Source organism: Diceros bicornis, chromosome 9 (assembly GCF_020826845.1).
Source record: "Diceros bicornis minor isolate mBicDic1 chromosome 9, mDicBic1.mat.cur, whole genome shotgun sequence".
Lineage (NCBI taxonomy): Eukaryota > Metazoa > Chordata > Mammalia > Perissodactyla > Rhinocerotidae > Diceros > Diceros bicornis.
This window is the reverse complement of record NC_080748.1, coordinates 35,339,641-35,360,529: the sequence shown is the minus strand read 5'-3', so window position 1 is coordinate 35,360,529 and position 20,889 is coordinate 35,339,641. Positions and strand designations below refer to the sequence as shown.

At 35.4% G+C, this 20,889-nt stretch overlaps 1 protein-coding gene across 7 annotated transcripts in view; it reads right to left on the bottom strand.

The window, feature by feature from the left end:
- Window positions 1-7,956: 7,956 nt before the first annotated feature.
- ELF1 (E74 like ETS transcription factor 1) overlaps window positions 7,957-20,889 on the bottom strand; it is a 108,291-nt gene continuing 95,358 nt past the window's right edge. For 5 of the 7 annotated variants that reach the window (XM_058548261.1, XM_058548260.1, XM_058548264.1 and 2 more), the window contains 4 exons: window positions 19,469-19,552; window positions 18,542-18,734; window positions 16,697-17,137; window positions 7,957-9,973 (listed from right to left, as the gene is read on the bottom strand). In XM_058548261.1, the coding sequence (XP_058404244.1) occupies window positions 9,370-9,973; window positions 16,697-17,137; window positions 18,542-18,734; window positions 19,469-19,552 (1,322 nt within the window). In that variant the 3' untranslated portion in view covers window positions 7,957-9,369. Of the gene's footprint in view, window positions 9,974-13,665; window positions 13,713-16,696; window positions 17,138-18,541; window positions 18,735-19,468; window positions 19,553-20,889 lie in introns of all 7 variants that reach the window. The other 2 variants (XM_058548267.1, XM_058548266.1) reach the window with 2 other exon arrangements.

Here is a 20,889-nt window from a genome sequence, read left to right as displayed (position 1 = left end):
CAATTTATAAGTTTTAGAATGAGCTTGTCAATTTCCAACAAAAAAACAAAACCCTGCCAAGATTTTAATCAGGCTTGCATTGGATCTATAGATCTATTTGGGGAGGCCGGCCCCATGGCTTAGCGGTTAAGTGCACGCGCTCCGCTACTGGCGGCCTGGGTTCGGATCCTGGGCGCACACCAACGCACCGCTTATCCAGCCATGCTGAGGCCAGTCCCACATACAGCAACTAGAAGAATGTGCAACTATGACATACAACTATCTACTGGGGCTTTGGGGAAAAAAAAGGAGGAGAATTGGCAATAGATGTTAGCTCAGAGCTGGTCTTCCTCAGCAAAAAAAAGGAGGATTAGCATGGATGTTAGCTCAGGGCTGATCTTTCTCACAAAAAAAAGATCTATTTGGGGAAAACTGACGTCTTAATATTGAGTCCTCCAATCCATGAATATTATACACTCCTCCATTTATTTAAGTGGTCTTTAATTTCTTTCAGCAGTGTTTTGTAGATTGCACTGTAGAGGTCTTACATATCTTTCATTAGATCTATTCTTGGGTATTTAATTTTTTTATGCTATTTTAAACGACATTTAAAAATTTTTATACTCTACTTGTTTGTTGCTAGTATATAGAAACACTACTGATTTTTACATATTGACCTTATATTCAGCCATCTTGCTGAATTCCCTTATTTCTAATACTTTGTAGATTCTTTTAGAATTTCTATGATCACAATTTTGTCATCTGAATAAAGATGGTTTAATGTATTCCTGTGCAATGATTATACCTTTTCTTTCTTTTTCTTGCTGTCTGTCACTGGCTAGGATGTCTACTATAGTGTTGAATAGAAGTAATGATAATGGACTTCCTGTCTTGGTTGTAACATCAGGAGAAAACAATATGAAATGCTTTTTCTTTATTTAGTGAAATATTCATATTTATTTTTTCTTTAATATGTTAATGTTCTCCAAATGGCCAATATGCATCTGAAAAGAAATTCTACATCAATAGCTATACAGGGATATTAAAATCATAATTCATAATCATAACACTCCCACCAGAATGGTTAAATTAAAAGGAATTCCACTACCAATCATTGGCAAGGATATGGAGCAAGAACCTATAACTTTCATATATTGTTGGGGGAAGTATAAATTGGTATAACTACTTGAGAAAATTTTTTGACACTATCTGTTAAAGCTAGTCATACAAATACTCTCTTACCCAATACTTCTACCATTGGATGTGTACCCAAGAGAAAAGAGTACTTATGTTCATATACAAGAATATTGATTGCAGCATTATTCACAGTAGCAAAAACTGGAAATAACCTAAATGTCCTTTCATAGGAGAAAGATACTACAGAGCAGTGATTAAGAAAGAACTACCAGTACACACAACAATATGGACGAACTAATCTGTGCAGAAATAGAAGTATAATGATGTACACCTGAAATTTATACAGTTATAAACCAATGTTACCACAATAAAAAAGGAAAAGAAAAAAAAAATGGATGAAACTTACAAAGAAAATGTTGAGTTAAAGAAGCCAGACAGTATATTTTGATTGATTCCATTTATATAAAGATAAAAAAACTATTTTGAGGGACATCAGAGGGTGATCATGTGGCTGGGAAGGGCCATGCGGAGCTTTCTTGCATGTGGGAAACGTTACATATCTTGATCTGAGCGGTAATTAGACCAATGTATTCAGATGTAAAATTTTATCAAGTTGTACACTTAAGATTTGTGCACTTTATGCATCAATAAAATAGGAAGGGGAAAATTTAAAACAAAATCAGCAACAATCAGAATTTGAAATTTAAAAAACCATGACATTTACAATAGCATCAAAAATATTAAACACTGAAAAATAAATCTGATAAAGTATGTGCAAAATGTATACATTGAAAATTACAAAGCATTGCTGAGAGAAATTAAAGAAAACCTAAACAAATGGAATGGCACTCTATGTTCATGAATCAGAAGAGTCAATATTGTTAAGATATCAGTTCTCAAATGGATCTATCGCTTCAACATGATCCCAATCAAAATTCCAAAGGCCTTTTCCATTTTTGAAGTTGACAAACTGATTCTGAAATTCAAATGGAAATGCACAAGACTTAGAATAGCCAAATCAACTTGGCAAAACAAAGTTTTAGAACTAACACTACCTCATTTCAACACATCAACCTTGTGTATTGACACAAAGATAGACAAATCAATAGAACAGAATAGAGAGTCCATAAATAGACCCACACATATATGGACAACTGATTTTCAACAAAGATCCAAAGGTAATTCAGGGTAGAAAGGAAAATTGAAAAGGATAGTCTTTTCAGACTTTTCAATTGAAAAAGACAGTCTTTTCATCAAATTGGATATACAAAAGCAAAAAGTGAACTTCAATACATAACTTGCACTATCTACAAAAATTAACTCAAAATGGACCATGGACCTAAACATAAAATGTAAAACTATAAAACTTCTAGAAGAAAGAAAAATCTTTGTGACCTTGTTAAGCAAAGATTTCTTAGACACAACACCAAAAGCATGATTCATAAAAGAAGCCATTGATAAATTAGACTTTACCAAAATTAAAGTTTCTGCACTTTGAAAATATTTGCAAACCATATATCTGATGAAGAGCGTGTATCCTGAATATGTAAAGAGTTCTCAAAACTCACTAGTAAGAAAACAACAGAATTTTAAAATGGGCAAAAAAATTTATCACTTCATCAAAGAAGATATATGGATGTCAAATAAGCACATGAAAAGGTACTCAAAATCATTACTCATTAGGGAAATGTAAATTAAAACCACATTGAGATACCACTACATACTCTTTAAAATGGCTAAAATATAAAAAGACTGACCATATTGGAGAGGATGTAGAGCAACTGGAAGATTCACAGACTACTTAAGATGGGAATGTAAAATGGTACAGTCATGCATCTCTTAACAATGGGGATACATTCTGAGAAAGGTGTCATTAGGCAATTTAGTCCTTGTGCTAGCATCATAGAGTGTGTATAACCACAAACCTAGATGGTATAGCCTACTACACACCTAGGCTTTGATACTAACCTTATGGGACCACTGTCGTATATGCTGTCCGTTATTAACTAAAACGTCTTTATGCGGCGCATGACTGTACCACCATCATGTGACCCAGTCAGATCACTCCCAGGTATTTAACTGAGAGATATGAAAATACATACCCATATAAGGATTTGTACAGGAATATTCATTGCAGCCTTAATGGTAATAGCTGAAAACTAGAAACAACCCAAATGTCCATCAACAGGTAAATGGATAAACAAACTGTAGTATATCCATTTGATGTAATGGATATTACATCAGCAATAAAAGGAATGACATTGACATATACAACATGGATGAATCTCAAAATAATTATGCTAAGTGAAAGAAGCCAGACAAAAAATAGTACATACTATATAATTTCATTTATATAAAATCCTAGAAAATGCAAGCATGTTTTAATACTGATATAACCTATATTGACAGAAAGCAGATCAGTGGTTGACCATGGGGTGGATTGTGTTAAGAGCAGTGAGGAGGGGCCAGCCCCATGGCATAGTGGTTAAGTGTGTGCACTCTGCTGCTGGCGGCCTGGGTTCAGATCCCGGGTGCACACCAATCCACCGCTTGTCGGCCATGCTGTGGTGGCGTCCCGTGTAAAAGTGGAGGAAGATGGGCACAGGTGTTAGCCCAGGGCCAGTCTTCCTCAGCAAAAAGAGGAGGATTGGCATGGATGTTAGCTCAGGGCCAATCTTCCTCACAAAAAAAAAAAAAAGGAAACAAACTTTAGGGCCGGCCCCATGGCTTAGCAGTAAGTGTGTGCGCTCCGCTGCTGGCGGCCTGGGTTCGGATCCCGGGCGGGCACCGACGCACCGCTTCTCCGGTCACAATGAAGCCGTGTCCCACATACAGCAACTGGAAGGCTGTTCAACTATGACATACAACTATCCACTGGGGCTTTGGGGGAAAAAAAATAAGATAAAAATTAAAAAAAAAAAAAAAAGAGCAGTGAGGAACAGCAAGAGGGAGTGGTTAGAAAGGGGCACAAGGAAACTTTTAGGGTAATGTTCACCCAACGTGGGTAGGTTCACTACTTGATTATGGTGATGACTTCATGAGTTTAATACTCTTTAAATATGTGTGGTCTATTGTATTTCAATTATAGTTCTATAAAGCTATTTTAAGCAAGTTCGGGGCTGTAGATAAGAAGTCATCAGCATACAGATGGTGGTTAGCAACGTGAGAACCTGAGCATGAAAACAGGCAAAGAGAACACGTAGTTTAGTCACGTTCAATAATTGAGTACCTCCTACGTATAGATATTATGCTAGGGACTGAGGGTACTAAAATGACTACAACCTTGGCTCTGTAACTTAGTGTTGGAATCACACATATCAGCAGGCAATTATTAATGTCATATGCCCAAATGGGAGAAATTAAAGGACTCTGTGACAGCAGTGGGAAGGTTTTACGAGCTCAGAGAAAACTCTGAGAGGAAAGAATGTCTAAGCCGAGGCCTGAAGAATAGGTAGGAGTTAGCCAAACAGAATGAGATAAACTGTCCCAAAAGTGACAGCAAATGCAGAGGTCTGGAAAGTAGAGGGAGCACAAAGAATTAGGAACTATAGCTTTCGGGCTGTTCATTTGCATAAGCCCCTTCAAACCTTCTACCTAACTTGGTATTCTAATTTTGTGTTTTTCCTAAATAAGTCCCCCTCACGCACCCAACCATCAAATTGTGTAAATTTGGGCCCCACAAAATCTGGATTTGCCCTTATAGAGGACATTGGTCATTCTTTTGGGTAGCTCATAATCTAAGCCCCCTTCTTATGTTTGGGGGACTCCTTGAGTCTGTTCTCATGGAGGCAACCTTCTTTGTAGAAGCTGAAAATGCCAAACTAGTTGAGAAGCTGAACTTGCTTTCTCAACTTCTCTTGGAGTTAAAGGCCTGGACATTGGACCTAGGCTCTGCCAGTCACATAAATTGGTAGCTAGTTGACACAACAAATCAAGGAAGGACCTTGGTTTAATTCTCTCTAGATGTAGTAACACTTGTATCAAGATCAAATTCCTGAAGCATAAGAGACAGTGGTACAAAGCTCAGTGTTTAGTGCTTGGCAACAGTGGCTACAATTCCTCACTGGACCAGTTGTGCAGTACAGTTTTGCGATTTATTCCTAGCTGTGTGACTCAGATTGACCCCGATTTGCTAGTCCTTTTGTCTATTCTGTGAGTTGCACAATATTCTTCTAATAAAATTTCTTTCATGCTGAAAACCAGAACATATTTCTGTTGCTAATGACCAAGAACCCAAACTGACAGACAATTTGGTATTTGGAAAGTGGAATGCTACAAAACAGACTCTAGTATGCATAATCGGCCAGTGGAAGAGGCAGGATGGAAGGCACTGAGGACCTAACTATTTCAGGATGGGAAAATGGTGACTCTGAGACAGCGCATCAAACTTACACCATCAAGAAATGTATTCTAAAGCTGAGAGGCCTTGGAAAGAGTATTCTTCCTAGTGCTAATTCTAGATGTGGCTGCAGAGGACAAGAAACTAGGGAGCCACAGCTGATCTGAAAAAGAGGACCTCACATCACCCCAAAGTTCCTACTCATGAAACTGTATCAAGTAACTGGATGAAACTTTCACTGATCTCTCTCTGGGCAAGAAATACATGTTTCATGTAGGGGTGAAAATTTTTAGAAGTGTTTGTATAGGAAGAAGGATGTGTATGGGTGATAGTAGGCTGCATTATTCCTCCCTTATTCCTTGCTATGGAACCCCAATTTTGTTTGGCTGTCCATCTCTCCAGCACATGACTAAGTCATTTTGGTAATCCTGCTTCCTTGGCCAGCAATTGGTTTAGGAAGGGGTCTATGACCAATCTAGCCAATGAGCTCTGAAGAGATGGCTGCTCAGGGTGTCTGGGCAAAGTCTCCTTACCAATAAACAGAAACATAGAAGCAACTACTGCAGCTATCTTGCAACCATGGCAGGGGTAATCCTGGAAACTAACCCAAAATCCTGAGGATGGTAAAGCAGAAAGACAGAAGAAACCTTTTTGCTTGGTATCACCACTGAGCTCCTGAACTAACCAATCTGGAAACCTAACTCCAGACTTCTTGTTTCATACTATTTAATGATTTTTTTTTTTTAAGATTTTTATTTATTTATTTTTCCCCCCCAAAGCCCCAGTAGATAGTTGTACGTCATAGTTGCACATCCTTCTAGTTGCTGTATGTGGGATGCGGCCTCAGCATGGCCGGACAAGCGGTGCGTCGGTGCGCACCCAGGATCCGAACCCGGGCCGCCAGCAGCGGAGCGTGCACACTTAACTGCTAAGCCACGGGGCCGGCCCCATGTTTAATGATTTTGAATTGGCTTTTTTTGTTTGTTTGTTTCTTGCAAGTGAAAGCATCCTAATCCTAAGTGACAGTATGATCTGGAGAGTAAAATTTGAAGATAAGGCTGATGGGATCAAGAAGAGGCGAGACCATGCCATGCAGGGCCTCAACTCCATCTGAAGACAGTAAGGAACCACTGAACGGCTTGACATAATTAAACTGGCACTCCTGTTGCATTGAGGAGAACAGATCAGAGGAGGACAAGGTGAAGACAAAGAGAAGGAGAAGAACAGTAACCTTTAGCTAAAACATGGGGGACCTTTAACCTTTGAAAAAGTCTCTGGAGCAACCCAAGAGGAACACTAATGAATTATTATAAAGGCAGGAGAAGGATAGGAAAGAGTTGAGTACAAAAGTGAAGGCAATAGAGAGTTTAAAGGAAGAGTGAGTTATAAAAAGTTATCAAAAGCTGGAGAGTTCAAGGAAGAGAAGGATGGAAATTTTGCAATATGGAAACTGATTACTATATAGTGACCTTTGCAACAGTAATTTCAGGGTAATAGTGAGGACAAATGCAATACTACAGAGGGTTAAAGAATGAATGGAAAGTGAAGCAGGCAGCAGGTTGACAGGTTAAGGACAGTGACAGTAACATCACAGGTCCGTCCTTAATAAATACATGTTGAATCAATGATTTGACGTACGGAGACAAAGTACTTCATGAGAGCTATGCCTCTGTTCAGGAGTTCAGTATGATGAGATCATGTTAGGGAATGCATGGCTAGAGACAGTTCTAGTGGAGGAAAAATTTTCCTTGACCCTCTTAGGGTCCTTTACTGGGCCTGAAAAGTAAACTCACAAAGAAGATTAAAAGAGAAAAGCATACAAATTTATTTAATCTAAGTTTTACATAAAACGGGAGCGTTCACAAGCAAATGAAGACTCAAAGAAATGGTTAAGCCTGAGTATTTTTGTACCAGGTTTGATGAAGAGTGAAAAGTCATGGAAAAAAGGTAGAACAAAAGGGTCTAAGGGTAGTAAACTAGGGAAAACTTAGCAAGGCCTGTTCATTCAGATTCTTCTCTGCATCCTTCTGTCTTCAGAGATAAGAATGTTCCTTTTAAAATCAAATTTTGGGAGAATACTCAGTGACATGAGAGAATGAATAAGTGGAAGTTACTACTGGGTATAGAGGCATTGGATTGAGATATTAATTTCCTTATATTTTTTCTGTTTCTATATTTTCCAAGTTTAACAATTAACTGATCTAATTTCTAATTAAAAAACTTGTTTTTTAAAGTGTGTTTAACATTATCGCTGAGAACATTTTATTGTTTTCTAATTTTTGGAGCTTGGTAATCCATTGTGTAATGTCTGGAAACTGCTATTTGCATGGTAGAAAGGAAAAATGAGAGGACGACATTCTGTAATTCTAATTTGTTACATATACATATATATATATTATATATGAGTTTGTTATATAAACATTTAATAACATTGTGAATACTAGCAACATTTTCTGTATACTTGTTCTTAAGAAACATTTGCTTGAAAACACAAACACTGGGAATTTTTACATGATTTATTTAATAATAAACCAATTAAAGATACAAAAATGTTTAGAGGATTCCAAAATTTAAATTTTTGTTTAAATACAAATTCACTCTGTAATATGAAAACACATAATATTAGACCTCTAAACATAACGATTTTTCATCTACAAAAATTTCTTTGCTATGCTAGAAAATTTGCAGAAAACAATTTTTTTGTGAAATTAAATGTACATTATTTACAGCCGAGAAAGTAATCTAAAAACTGTTTCATTTCAGAAACTTGGATATATATGTATATTATCTTTGTCTGCAATCCCAACTCCCAGTAAAAAATGATCCAAAATATAAAGCAATTATGCTTTTATAGTACTACTCAGCTAGATTAGCCCAAGGCTTGGTTGCTTTCTGGGCCCTTAAGAAAGAACCTTGACTCTCAGAATAGCGGTACATCATTTAGCACTCAGCAACACAAATTTACTAATGCACCACAGTGCATAGTGGCCTAAAGAGTTAATGAACAAAAAGTATTAAGGAACAATTCAGGTTCATAGCAGGTCTTACGGATAATAAAAGAATGAATTTTATAGGGCCACTTACTTTTCTGCATTTTAGCTTAATATTTACATTAGGAAATAAGCTGATAATGTTTTAATTGATACAACTTTAAAATACAGGAGTTAGAATCATAAAATTTAGAACTAGAAAGGAAATTGGAGATCATCTAGTCTAATGCAATGCATCCCTTCCTTTTATGAGAGAACCGAGGCCCAAAATGATTAAGTGGCTTGCCCAAGGTTACACAAGTTAGCAGGAGAGCCACTCTTAGGCTAATGTTTTTATACTATCCTGCTTCTGAAACAGGTTTGGCCATATCATGGGCACATTCCAATTTTCAAGGTTACATTTTACATATTCATAGTTCATTATACAGTGCAACCAACTAAAGTCAATCTAAGTGAAATCATAATTTTAACAAGGCATAAAATAGGTGTCTTCCATTTGAAAGAGTCAAGACTTAACTTATACAAGTGGAATGAAAATAGTTCCTATATAAATTTCCTGTTGCCTTATATTTATTAAGTACTGTATTTACAAAAGAATCAGAAAAGCTAATACAATGTAAAATTTAAAAAGAAACTTTAAAAATGCTTATATAGCAACTGAAAAAAACCTCAAAAGAATGTCTTCATAGTATAAAATGCTTGTTCCTTCACAATTGAATTCTGAAACATTTGGAGAACAAAGAGAAACACCTGGGTTTCCTTCCCTCATCTAACAAAGTCAAAATTAACTCTAAATTATTATTTTTAACAATAAACTACAAAATTAGGAATGTCTGTAGAATTTATCTTAGACTCAGATAGTTTGCATACAACTGAAAATGTTCAATTAAAAAACAATAATTCATAATTCCTTTGGTATATTAATTAAAAAGAGTTGGGTTCCAGCAGTTCATTTTGTTTCATAGCTACCTGAGAGGTAAATCCATTGGAATTGGATACCACCATCACATAAGGCTGTGGCTTTTGCTCAGTTTTCTCAGTGTCTTCTTTCAAATGATCTTCAACCTCTTTTTTCTCTACTTCCTGTATAAGAGTTTTTGTTTCTTGAGCTTTGATAACTGAAGTGATCACAGTGCCAGGTGGGTGAGCAACTAGTTGTGAACTGCGAGGAGAAAAGGTCACCACAGGTGTAGTAGCACTGAAGGATGGAGATGAAGCCATACTGACGGTTCCATTGCAAATGGACTGAACATTGCTAGTAAGAACCTGCTGTACATGGGCAGGGCTCAAGACAATCGAAGGAGAAGAGCCTGGCTTCTGTGACTGCAGCATGACATTTTCTTTCAGTACTGTCATGGGCTGTGATGATGGAATGGCTTGTAAAATAAATTTCTGAGATCCAGCACCTGATGATGGATCTGTGCTGGCTATAACTGTTGTGATTGGCACTGTCTGGAGTGTAACTGTATGCAAATGCTGATTCCCAGGAGATACGACCACTGGAACTTGGGTTGGAGCCTGTATAGTCCTATTGAGATTATGAAATAAAAGTGAGAAAATTAGCATATTCTACATCATTTAAAACTTTAACATTTGACAAGTCATTTTGACAAAATATGAGTTATATTTAAATGCTACTTCCCATATTTTAAATACAACACAACAAACATTGTGCTAGATCCTGTCTTAAACACTGTACATACAGAAGTGCCCAACACAAAACTCTCAGGCATTAACTATGATACTATCTGGTGGAAAAAAAGGCTGTACAAAGTGTCACATTAACACAAATGGGGAAGCAATTTTGTTGGGGAATGGGAAGGATATCAAAATGTTTGGCAAGGAAGTTATGTATGAGCTGCTTGAAAGAAAATTAGGAATTTTAAAACAAATGTATTGGATTTTCACTCTAATTATTTTAACATTTGAGGGATAATGTCATCAACACACCCATCCATAATTACCAAACTTCATGATTATAATTGTTTTTAACCTGTTTTTCTATATACAGAGAGGAAAAATGCTCAATTAACTAAAATAAAAAAACACCTCAGTCTTAAATGTATTTGTGACAGAATTAGCAGGAGAATTTCAGTTCACAGTTCATATCATATTACATAAAACAAGTCATGAGTATAATTAACTTGTGAGAGTCCTTTAGGCTGGCAGAGAGAGCAAAAAATAAGGCCAAGCTTTGGCAAAAATAAATAGAGACGTGTTTTAGCAGTTTTCTAAGCTCAAATCATTTTCACAAATTTTAGTCATAAAGCTACAATTTAACAAAATCTTTTAATGTAAAATCCAGTTTATGTAAGGTTAATGGAAAGAGTTACATAAATGATGATGAGTCAATTTAATTTTAAAAGTTCACAGCTGTGAAATTTATAGTTACGGCCATAGCTAATACAAAACAAATGCAGCTGAAAAAACTCAGCATCTGGATCTCAATTGTTTCCTCTGAATTCTGTAAAGGTATTTTTACAAAAGACAGATGATTGCTACTTGAAATGGCTAACAGCTAGATTAGTCCCCACAGAGCAAATGTTAACTACTGCCAGTAGATTATTACAGATAAATTTTAGTAGGTTACAGTTATGTGGCCTGTCACATACGTGAGAAATAAAATTCTGGAGGAGAAAAAAAATAGGTTGGGGAAAAGACGAAAAAAAGACTTGGCTTTTTTCCTTTAAACTCAGGAGAAGTTTAAAGGAAGTGAAAACCACAGGATGACTAGAGCCCACCCATTTATGTAGGATACTGATTCCCAAGTTCAGATTGCCACCAAAGTCACCACTGTGAGGATCAGTCTACAGCAGGATATTAGCAGCTCTTTTGAAGACCTGAGCTAGAAGAGAACATGAGTCAGATAATGAAGATTTAATAGGTGGGCAAGGTGTGGCTAGGAATAAAGGCCAGATGTATTAATATTATTGGGCAGGCAGGGATGAGTTGGAAGAACACAGAATAACTTTGGAAGCCAGGGAGCTTTTCCAAACCACACTATGCCTCCTTTCTCCCCCTGCTCACCTGAATTAGGGTATCACAGGTGGAATCTGAGCCTGGGTATGGTACTTGACCCTTTAGCCAGATACTATTTTTTAAATAAAAAAGACCCAAGGGCTTCCCATGCCAAGAGTTCATGTACATGTACATATAGATAAAATAGTACTTGGCACAGAGTAAGCATATAGATTGTATCTATAAATATGGATAGTCTGCCACTCTATAAGTACTATTATCCACATTTTACATATGAAAGAATTAATGCACAAAGAAGTTGAATAGCTTGCATAAGGTGACCAGTTAGATAAGAAAAGAGGCCATCCAATGGCAGAACCTATGTGTTTTAACCATTACAACAAACCGTTCACTTCTTAATTGCTGAATAACTTCAGCTAAAGATGACTATTTACTATTATATCTTTAAACTGTGGGCAGTTACAACCCTTTAATACATACCTCTCCCCTTCCTCTCTCTCTCTCAGGTGCAGCACAAACAAGAATGTACTTAGAAATTCTGCATATTGTTAATCAGGACTACCACTAGACTTTTAATGCTTTTGATCAAATTAGAAAAAGATGGCTCTTTCTTGAAACACCTGACTGCCATCTGCCAGAAAATATATATACTTATCTACAGTATCTACAATGTAAATATATTGGGTTATTTGAACAAATTCTAAAACAATTAATTTTTACTTATTAAAATATTCAGAGATTAAAGGATAAAACATTATATAGTTTTCTCTCAACCACAGGAATTTTTAAATTATCTTTTTCTTAGTTAATGATTAAACTGTCAGTTGTGTCTGGTTAAATTATATTCTAACAAAGGTTATATTATAGTTAACTACTTTTTTTTTTTTTGTGAGGAAGATCAGCCCCGAGCTAACATCCATGCCAATCCTCCTCTTTTTGCTGAGGAAGACCAGCCCTGAGCTAACATCTATTGCCAATCCCCCTCCTCTTTTTCCCTTTTTCTCCCCAAAGCCCCAGTAGATAGTTGTATGTCATAGTTGCACATCTTTCTAGTTGCTGTATGTGGGACGCCGCCTCAGCATGGCTGGACAAGCGGTGCGTCAGTGCGCGCCCGGGATCCGAACCCGGTCCGCCAGTAGCGGAGCACACTGCACTTAACCGCTAAGCCACGGGGCCGGCCCCACATAGTTAACTACTTTTTAAAAATCTCCTAAGCTCTTTGTAACCAACTGGCACAATATTGGTAATTTAAAATTCCTCAAACTTGGGGCCGGCCTGGTGGTGTGGAGATTAAGTTCCTGCACTCCGCTTCAGCAGCTCGGGGTTCTTGGGTTCAGATCCTGGGCGCGGACCAATGTGCCGCTTGTCAAGCCACGCTGTGGTGGCATCCCATATAAAGTAGAGGAAGATGGGCACGGATGTTAGCCCAGAGCCAATCTTCCTCAGCAAAAAGAGGAGGATTGGCAACAGACGTTAGCTCAGGGCTAATCTTCCTCACAAAAACAAAACAAAACAAAATTCCTCAAACTTTCTGAAGCTATTAAAGATACACAATATAACATTTACCTTTTGTTGAATATCTACTCAGATGTCAGAAAGCGTCCTTTAATTGTTACAACCATCTATAAGATTATCTTTATTTTATAGACGAGGAAACAAACTCAGAATAGTTAGTTAATTTCATTCAATGTCACATCTAATAATTGACAAGGCTGGAGGGCTGAAAGGTGATGCCTACATTCTTTCTACTCCATTACATTACTTTTAAGGTAACCTACATATTATGCATTTTTAGAGGCTAATTTATTTACAAGACCCTAAGCCAAACTATTAGTGCCTGAATAAATATTACAGAGAAAGAAGTTATGCTAGATAAGTATACGGACTTCCAATTTTACCAAGGAACAATTTTAGGAAAATATTTTACCAGAAGTTCATTTTTGTTGTTGTTTCTTTGAATAACATGAAGCCAGAGTCAAAATTAAAATTTGTAAAAACTGAGCACACAGTCCATAAATCAATTAAGAAAAGCTTAATTGATTTCAATATAAATACATGCAATTATGCAAGATAGAAAGAAATGAGCAAAAGAAACATTCAGGAAAAAAACATGTTGCTACTTCTTTGTAAATAACTGATAATTCATGCAATTTATGTGAATCAACCAGCAGTATGGCAAATCACAAAGCTCACTGCTTTGGACTAAACTGCTTGCATTAAAACACTGTATCCACCACTTACTAGGTGTAACCAGGCTCCTTGGCCTCTCCTTGCCTCGATTTCCTCATCTGTAAAATAGGAATAATATTACCTACACCTCATTGAGCGTGAGAATTCTATACATTAATATATGTAAAGTGTATGAAACATAGAGAGTGCTTTCAAAGTTTAAGCTCTTGTTATATTAATTTAATAATTAATCTAATTTTAAGACACGAATTCCACCTTCTCTCAACTACAGAAAAAAAATTTTTTTAAGGTCTCTGATTTTATTAACAAATAGTCATAAGATCAAAAAAGATATAGTCAAACTACTGTTAATTTTCTTAGCAGTGATAAAACGGTTATTTAGGATAATATCTCTGTTCTTAAGAGTTGTAGGTTAAAATATTTAGGGGTGAATGTCACAACAATGTCAACTTACTTGACAAACAGCCAAATAGAAAAAAGGGTATAAATACATAAAGAGAGAAAAAAATAGGGCAAAAAGCTATCAATTGTGAATCTAGGTGGATGGTAAACAGGTGTTCATTGTACTATTTCAACTTTCCCATATTTTAAAATTTTTCATAATAAAAAGTTGGGGTAATTATAAAAACTGTAAAAAAAAATCACTAAACAAGAAATTAATGTAATGAAAAACTATTCTAATAATACGTTAAAATTTCAGAATGATATTGTAGATTTTGCTTGATTTGTATGTACATGTGTACATTTTGCTTGAAATTTAACACTTTTTCTTTCTTTTTATAAAATGGAAAGGAACAAGATAACAGCAAAACATGAGTAATTATATTCAGGAGCTGTCAATTGTTGCTATTCATTAACTTTTGTCTTTTCATATCTAATAATTTCAGGGAATAAAATGCGTTGTATTAAAGGTTTAACTGCTCTAAAATAAGCAGGATTTGAGGGAGGAAAATAAAAGATATAACCAAATGAGAGAAGAATTTTTTAAAAAGTCAAAGAAATGCTTACGAATCTGTGTGTATGCATACATACATATAAATACAGAATGATTTCTATAACAAGAAAGTATGTTTTAAAGTTTGAAAAGTTAAATTTTGTATTTCTTCATTCTATAAGTAGTCTACTCAGAGAACTCATTACTTTAATAGGAGATAAAGAATAAATATATGCACTACTTCAAAATAAATTCTATAAATACGAAGGAGTGTTATGTGCCTGATATTCTATTAAGTGCTAGGAAAAGAATAATGAATAAAATCTGGCTCCTACAGATTTAAATATATAGGTGGAGACAGGCATTACAGTCAACTGAAACACCTGATTTATGTACCAGACTGAGGTACAGGCAAGCAGTCAGCCTTAGCTAGAGAGCAAGGAAGGCCTTATGAACAGAGAGTGAGAGCTGGCAGCTGAGGCTACACAAATTGGACTGCACTCTGTGTGCAACATAGATATAACAAGACTGTAAGAAGGCAACGTAATAAAACTATGACTAGTAGTAAATACATAGGTTGGACTGAACAGAAAAACTATTAGAGGCAGTAAACAGGCAGAGAGTCCAGAGAACTCTCGGGGACCACAGAAGTGAAGATTCTGAAAGGTAAACCAAAGATGATTACAATGTTTTAGTATCTGGCACTGAATCTTATCAGAAATTGACATTCAGGGTAATATAGTATCCAATACAATATCACAATTTAATATCTTTCAGAGCTGCTAGGATGTGGGTTTTTGTTTTTATTCTCAAGGTCTAAAAAGAAAACTTTGATTACAGATGCTAAAAAACCACTGAATCACTCCAAAAAGGCGGTCCTAGTGATTAGCTCTGGCCATTGTATATTTCCTATCAACACAAATACACACAATGATAAGAAGACAAAAACCCTGGAAATCAATGAGAGAAAACACATACTTCCAATTAGATACTTAGTCATCACATGTAGCCAACAGGACCTAGAGGAAAATAAGACATTAAAAAGAAAAGAGAGAGAGCGCTAAATAAGGACTCCTTTAATAACAGTTAAAGGTGTATCATTCCTGTCCAATAAAAATGGAACAAATGTGACCTTAATACTCCTTGAAAGACAACTAAAGATTTAAGAGAATTCCGTTTTCACAATGTTAAGGATTTAAATAAACCATACAAGGAAGACTGATTCATCTCAGTCTGCCTTGATTCCAGGTAATGTTTACTTACTTCAAGATCTGTTTAACAAAAATCCAGCATTTATATTCTGGAATATACAAATGTAAGACTGAAGCTGGCTAAATAAAATAATCAAAGAATCATTTTTACTGGATTTTAAAGGGCTCCTATATTTTTTTATAATTCATGTTCTGGAAATTCATGACAGCAGAAATAGAAAAATAGAATGCTGCAAATGTCCATCTAATTTTCTGCCTTCTTCTCCTTCCCCCATTCTAAATCAGCCAAGACCAGTCCCAAATTTCTGCAAAAGATCAGTCAGAAGCAGATAGGATTTTCTTGGTCACTTTGTTGTTTTGTATCTTTCCTGGGGCCGTGAGGCAAATTTGATTTGATTACACCAAAGAAAACTATTCTTCCAACTTCTGCCATTCTAAAAGCCTGAAAAAGAGGACCTTAGATTCTTGGCCTCCCTACCTGTTTGAACTTTAGAATTGTTCCATGATAGGATCTTCCCAAAGAATAATATTTATTTCTTGGAATTCAATGTGTTCCAAAAGGTTATGATATGTCAATTTATGTTGCATTTTTACAGCTTCTCACTTTGAAAAAAGATCTGAAACCATTCTCTGGCTTTTCTTATACGTGGATTCCTTCTTGTATGGATCAATCCAGTTACACAAAGGTATAGTGGACTAGACTTAAATTGATGAATAACATCAAGTAATGTCAAAGTTTAAAAATAAGGAATCACTGATGCAACCAGAGGTCTGATGTAATATATATTGCTGCTGAAACAATCTGTTGACCAAGAGTTCCACCTTGAAATCTATATAATTTTTATTTTCACTTCTGAATCTTGACCCCCATAACAAATAATGGCTCTGGTCAGAAACATCACATGATGATTTGCACTGGTAAGTTTAGTTTTCTCACCTAATACTCTGAACGGAAGTTTCGTCCTGCACACAGTTGGTAATGGTTGCTTCTCCATCTGGGACAGCTTGTACTGGCTGTACTACATGAATAGTCCGGAAGAGCTGTGTAGGATACGGAGACTGTGTGGGCTGCACTGTCCTCAGAACTTCTGATGGCTGTGTAACTTCCACAGGATCTTTGGGCTTTGTAGCTTTAGAATTCCCTGGTTTTAGAACTGTAGTGGCTCCACCTTTTATCCCTGGACTTGAAGATACTCTCGATCGGCTTGTTTGGTTCCTACTTGAAGTGGTTGTTGAAGACAGTGATGGATCTGAAGACTCTATGCTGGAACTTGGATCCTCATCATCTATATAAATAAGATCTTTTGGCATTTCCTTAAACTGATACACCAAACGCTGACCTTCTACTTTTGCCAGAATACCCCTTTGGTAATAGTACCTATTCAAAGCAGACAATTCATCAATATTTTATTCAATTAAACATAAATTAATATTTAACAAAATAAAAATGTCCTAATCATAAACTAAAGTTTCAAGTTGGAAACAAGTGAAAAAAGAATTTCTAAGAAGAATTTCTATTCTTCTTTGAATGAAGGTCAGTTATTTTATACAAAATAGTATAATTAAAAACATTCTTTTCTTTTCTTTTTTTTTTTTTTTTTTTTGCTGAGGAAGACTCACCCTGAGCTAACATCTGCGCTAGTCTTACTCTATTTTGTATGTGGGATGCCACCACAGCGTGGCTGCAGATGAGCAGTGTAGGTCCATGCCCAGGAACTGAACCCAGGCCACCGATGCAGAGCATGCTGAGCTTAACTACTAGGCCATGGAGCCAGCCCCCAAAACATTCTTTTCTAAATATACGTTAAATGTACATTTAACTTACAAATAGAGAAAAAGTCCTTATTACCAACTCAATCTAAAACCAATTCTGATCATCCCCTAAAGAATATGGATTATTCTAGCTCTTCATTTTTTTTCCTTCTTCTACCTTCTGCTAACTTGCCCAAATAATCAAAATCTACTACTACAAACCTCAAGAAATGATTTCCCTTCCACAGCTTCCTTTAATGTCCCTACCAATTTAAATCTGATTCTGTAAATCTGATTCAGTTTTCTGTATAAAATTGAATGATGTAAAAATAGAAGGGATTCAAATTTTGTCAATGATTTTAATTAAATCAAGAATCAAAAAGTATGAGTTAAAGAAAAAAAACACAAATTGTAACTAAATAGTTTTAGTTTAAGAAGATTATCAAGTGTCAGATCATTGCTATTTCTAATAAATCTTTCTTGAATACATGCATATCTTGAATAAATCACATGATCAGAGAAAAACAAATTAAAGGTGAGTTTAAGAATAAAATGATACTCTACATCAAAATTTTCACAATGTTTAATATTATTCTCAAAGCATTAATTTATTCCACCATAATATATTATACATCATACCTGAGATTCATGTTTAAAAATGCATCCCCTTATTAAGCACCTGCAACACCACTATTTGTACTTTGTGCTGAATTTAATTTTAATGGCTCAAAACAAATGAGCCCTGTGGTCAATTTACAATTCCTGATGACAGCTTAACATTTTCTGATCTCTTTATAAATAAAATATCTGTTGCTTGCAGAAACATTTTTTTGGGAAGGAAAACATTTTCCCAGATTGGAATAAGATTTCAATTTAAAGGCATACTGATTTCTGTAAGTAGTACGGCTTTAGCACTTCAATAAATAAAATTGATCATTTCTTTAATTCCTTAATGTCTTAAAAGTTATCTATTTTTTAGTATTTAGGAAATGATATTCTTAACACAATGAACTACAAAAACTTCACATACCTGAGAGCTCTTCCCATGGTCTCATAGTTCATGTCAGGTTTGTTTTTGTGCTTCCCCCACAACCTGGATACTGCTTTAGAATCTACCAATTTAAAAATGCCTTTTTCTCGTTGGGTCCATTTTATATATTTAGGACAAGTAGCTTTGTCCTGGAGCAGTGCCAGTAAAAATTCCCAAAGATAAATTGTGTTTCCTGAAACAAAAACAATTTCTTTTTAACTGACCAAAATTTCCTTTGCAAGAATACAATAAAACATAACAAAAAGTCTTATAAGTTCCATTTATAATTATACAAAAATATTACATAATTCAGTTAGTACTGCTAATATAATGGTCATAACTTTTAGGGTCTGATATAGATTTTTTTATTAGTCCCATATAAGATGTCTAAACAGAGCAATCTTGTCCATTAGATTTGTGATGACTTAGGGAGAAAGTCAATATTGACTTGAGACAATTTTTTCCTATCTCTTTAAGAACCATTACCTAGAAGAAACAATGAAAAAGAGCTATACAAAACCTTTCAATAGTTTTCTTTTTATATTAGAGCCAGTGGATTAGCCACAACAATTTTCTTCAAATTTGAGCAGTAATTATAAAAATACTAGAACTCCAAGACAATATAATAAACTGTCTATGAATTGAAAACTTAACCTGGCTGAACTCTTCCAAGAGACTCATTATTAAATGAAAAGATGGATTATTTCGACAGATAAGTGAAAATCTCTTAAACAGATGTCTTAGGCTACATTACTACCAGTCTCTTTACCGAAAGTGGCAACCGTATCTTATAAGCATGCAGCAGCAATAAGACTCATTTCAATATGCCAAGAAAACTAGTTTCTACTTACAATATGCAGATATTTTAAAGCAATCTGAATGTTATTTGACCTGTAAGTATTACAGAGAAATTATAGTAGTACTCACCCTTTCCATCTTTGTTTTTCTTCTTCACAGATATGTTTGGTGTAGTGGTTGGGGAATCTGGTCGTGGTGGTTTAGTTTTTCTCCCTGAAATCAGAACAGCTCTGCATAAACATTTGCCCTCAAAAGTGAGAGAGAATGGACAATGTAGCTGTTTATAAACACTGTTTTGTCATTTATTCTAAATTTCAAGTGCTAAATATTTTCTACATGGATCACATATATTGGTCTCCTAAAATGCCATTTACTAAAAGGAAAATAACTTCAGTAAAAATTTAACATTAATGTAGGTTAGATCACAAACTTTTATGTAGAAAACGATACTTTGGCTCATTTGTAAAAATAAGGTTAAGTTTAAAACATTGTATCTTGTCTTTGAGGTGACAATACTGAGAGTGCTTTCTTAAAATTTGGGGGAATATTCTTGATGCTGATAAAACTTGGGCTCAAAAAATAAGCCCATATAGGTTTTGTCTCCCTGTTTGGTTATATAAGCTTTTTAAGGTAGGAGAAGTAGATTTTTAGCTTTTCTCTCTTCTAAATAAATCTCTGCCTACAGTTAGTTCTCAAATACTAGAAACTTCTCAAAACTCTAGCGATATAAAAAATAAGTGAGGCAAAATTCTGATAAACCACATAATCAATTTTTATTTTCCTGTGTATTTTTAAACATCTCATTTTTGTATATTTCTTTCAATTCACAGCAAACTTTATGGTTACCTAACATCCAATCTAAACAAGTCCATTCCAACAGTGTTAAACTGTATTTTTTGCAGCCTTATCCTGGGTCAACCAACTATTTTAAAGCCTTGTTGTGATCCTCTTTAACACTTATCTAGAATCACAACTTGGTGACAATGTTGCCTGTGATTTAGGTTGAGATGATGATGCTGTCTGAACAGACTACCACTCTGTATATGAGAAAACAAAGATTAAACGTAATTGGATACTTTAGTTTGTACCTCTTACCCCAACATTCTTGAGGCTGACACTCTCTCTGGTCTAGAGCACAAGAGTGAATTCTAGGCTAATATAATATAGGACAATTAACTTAGAAAAGCAGAATTCTAGAGCTAAAGTCACAAGGTTAGTAACAACCCATCACTAGACAAACTGAATAGAAAAACATTTCTGCAGTTAGGGTGAGTAAGACTCAGAGAAAAGAGGGTCAAAGAGGTCATTCTTCAGGCCATGTTGTCACAAATGGCAAAATTTCCCTCTTTCTCATAGCTGAATTTTCCATTGTGTGTGTATATATACATCACATCTTCTTTATCCATTCATCCGTGGACAGACACTTAGGTTGTTTCCATATCTTGGCTGCTATGAATAATGCTGCAATGAATATGGGAATGCAGATATCTCTTTGATATCCTGTTTTCATTTCCTTTGGATATAAACCCAGAAGTGGAATTGCTGGATCA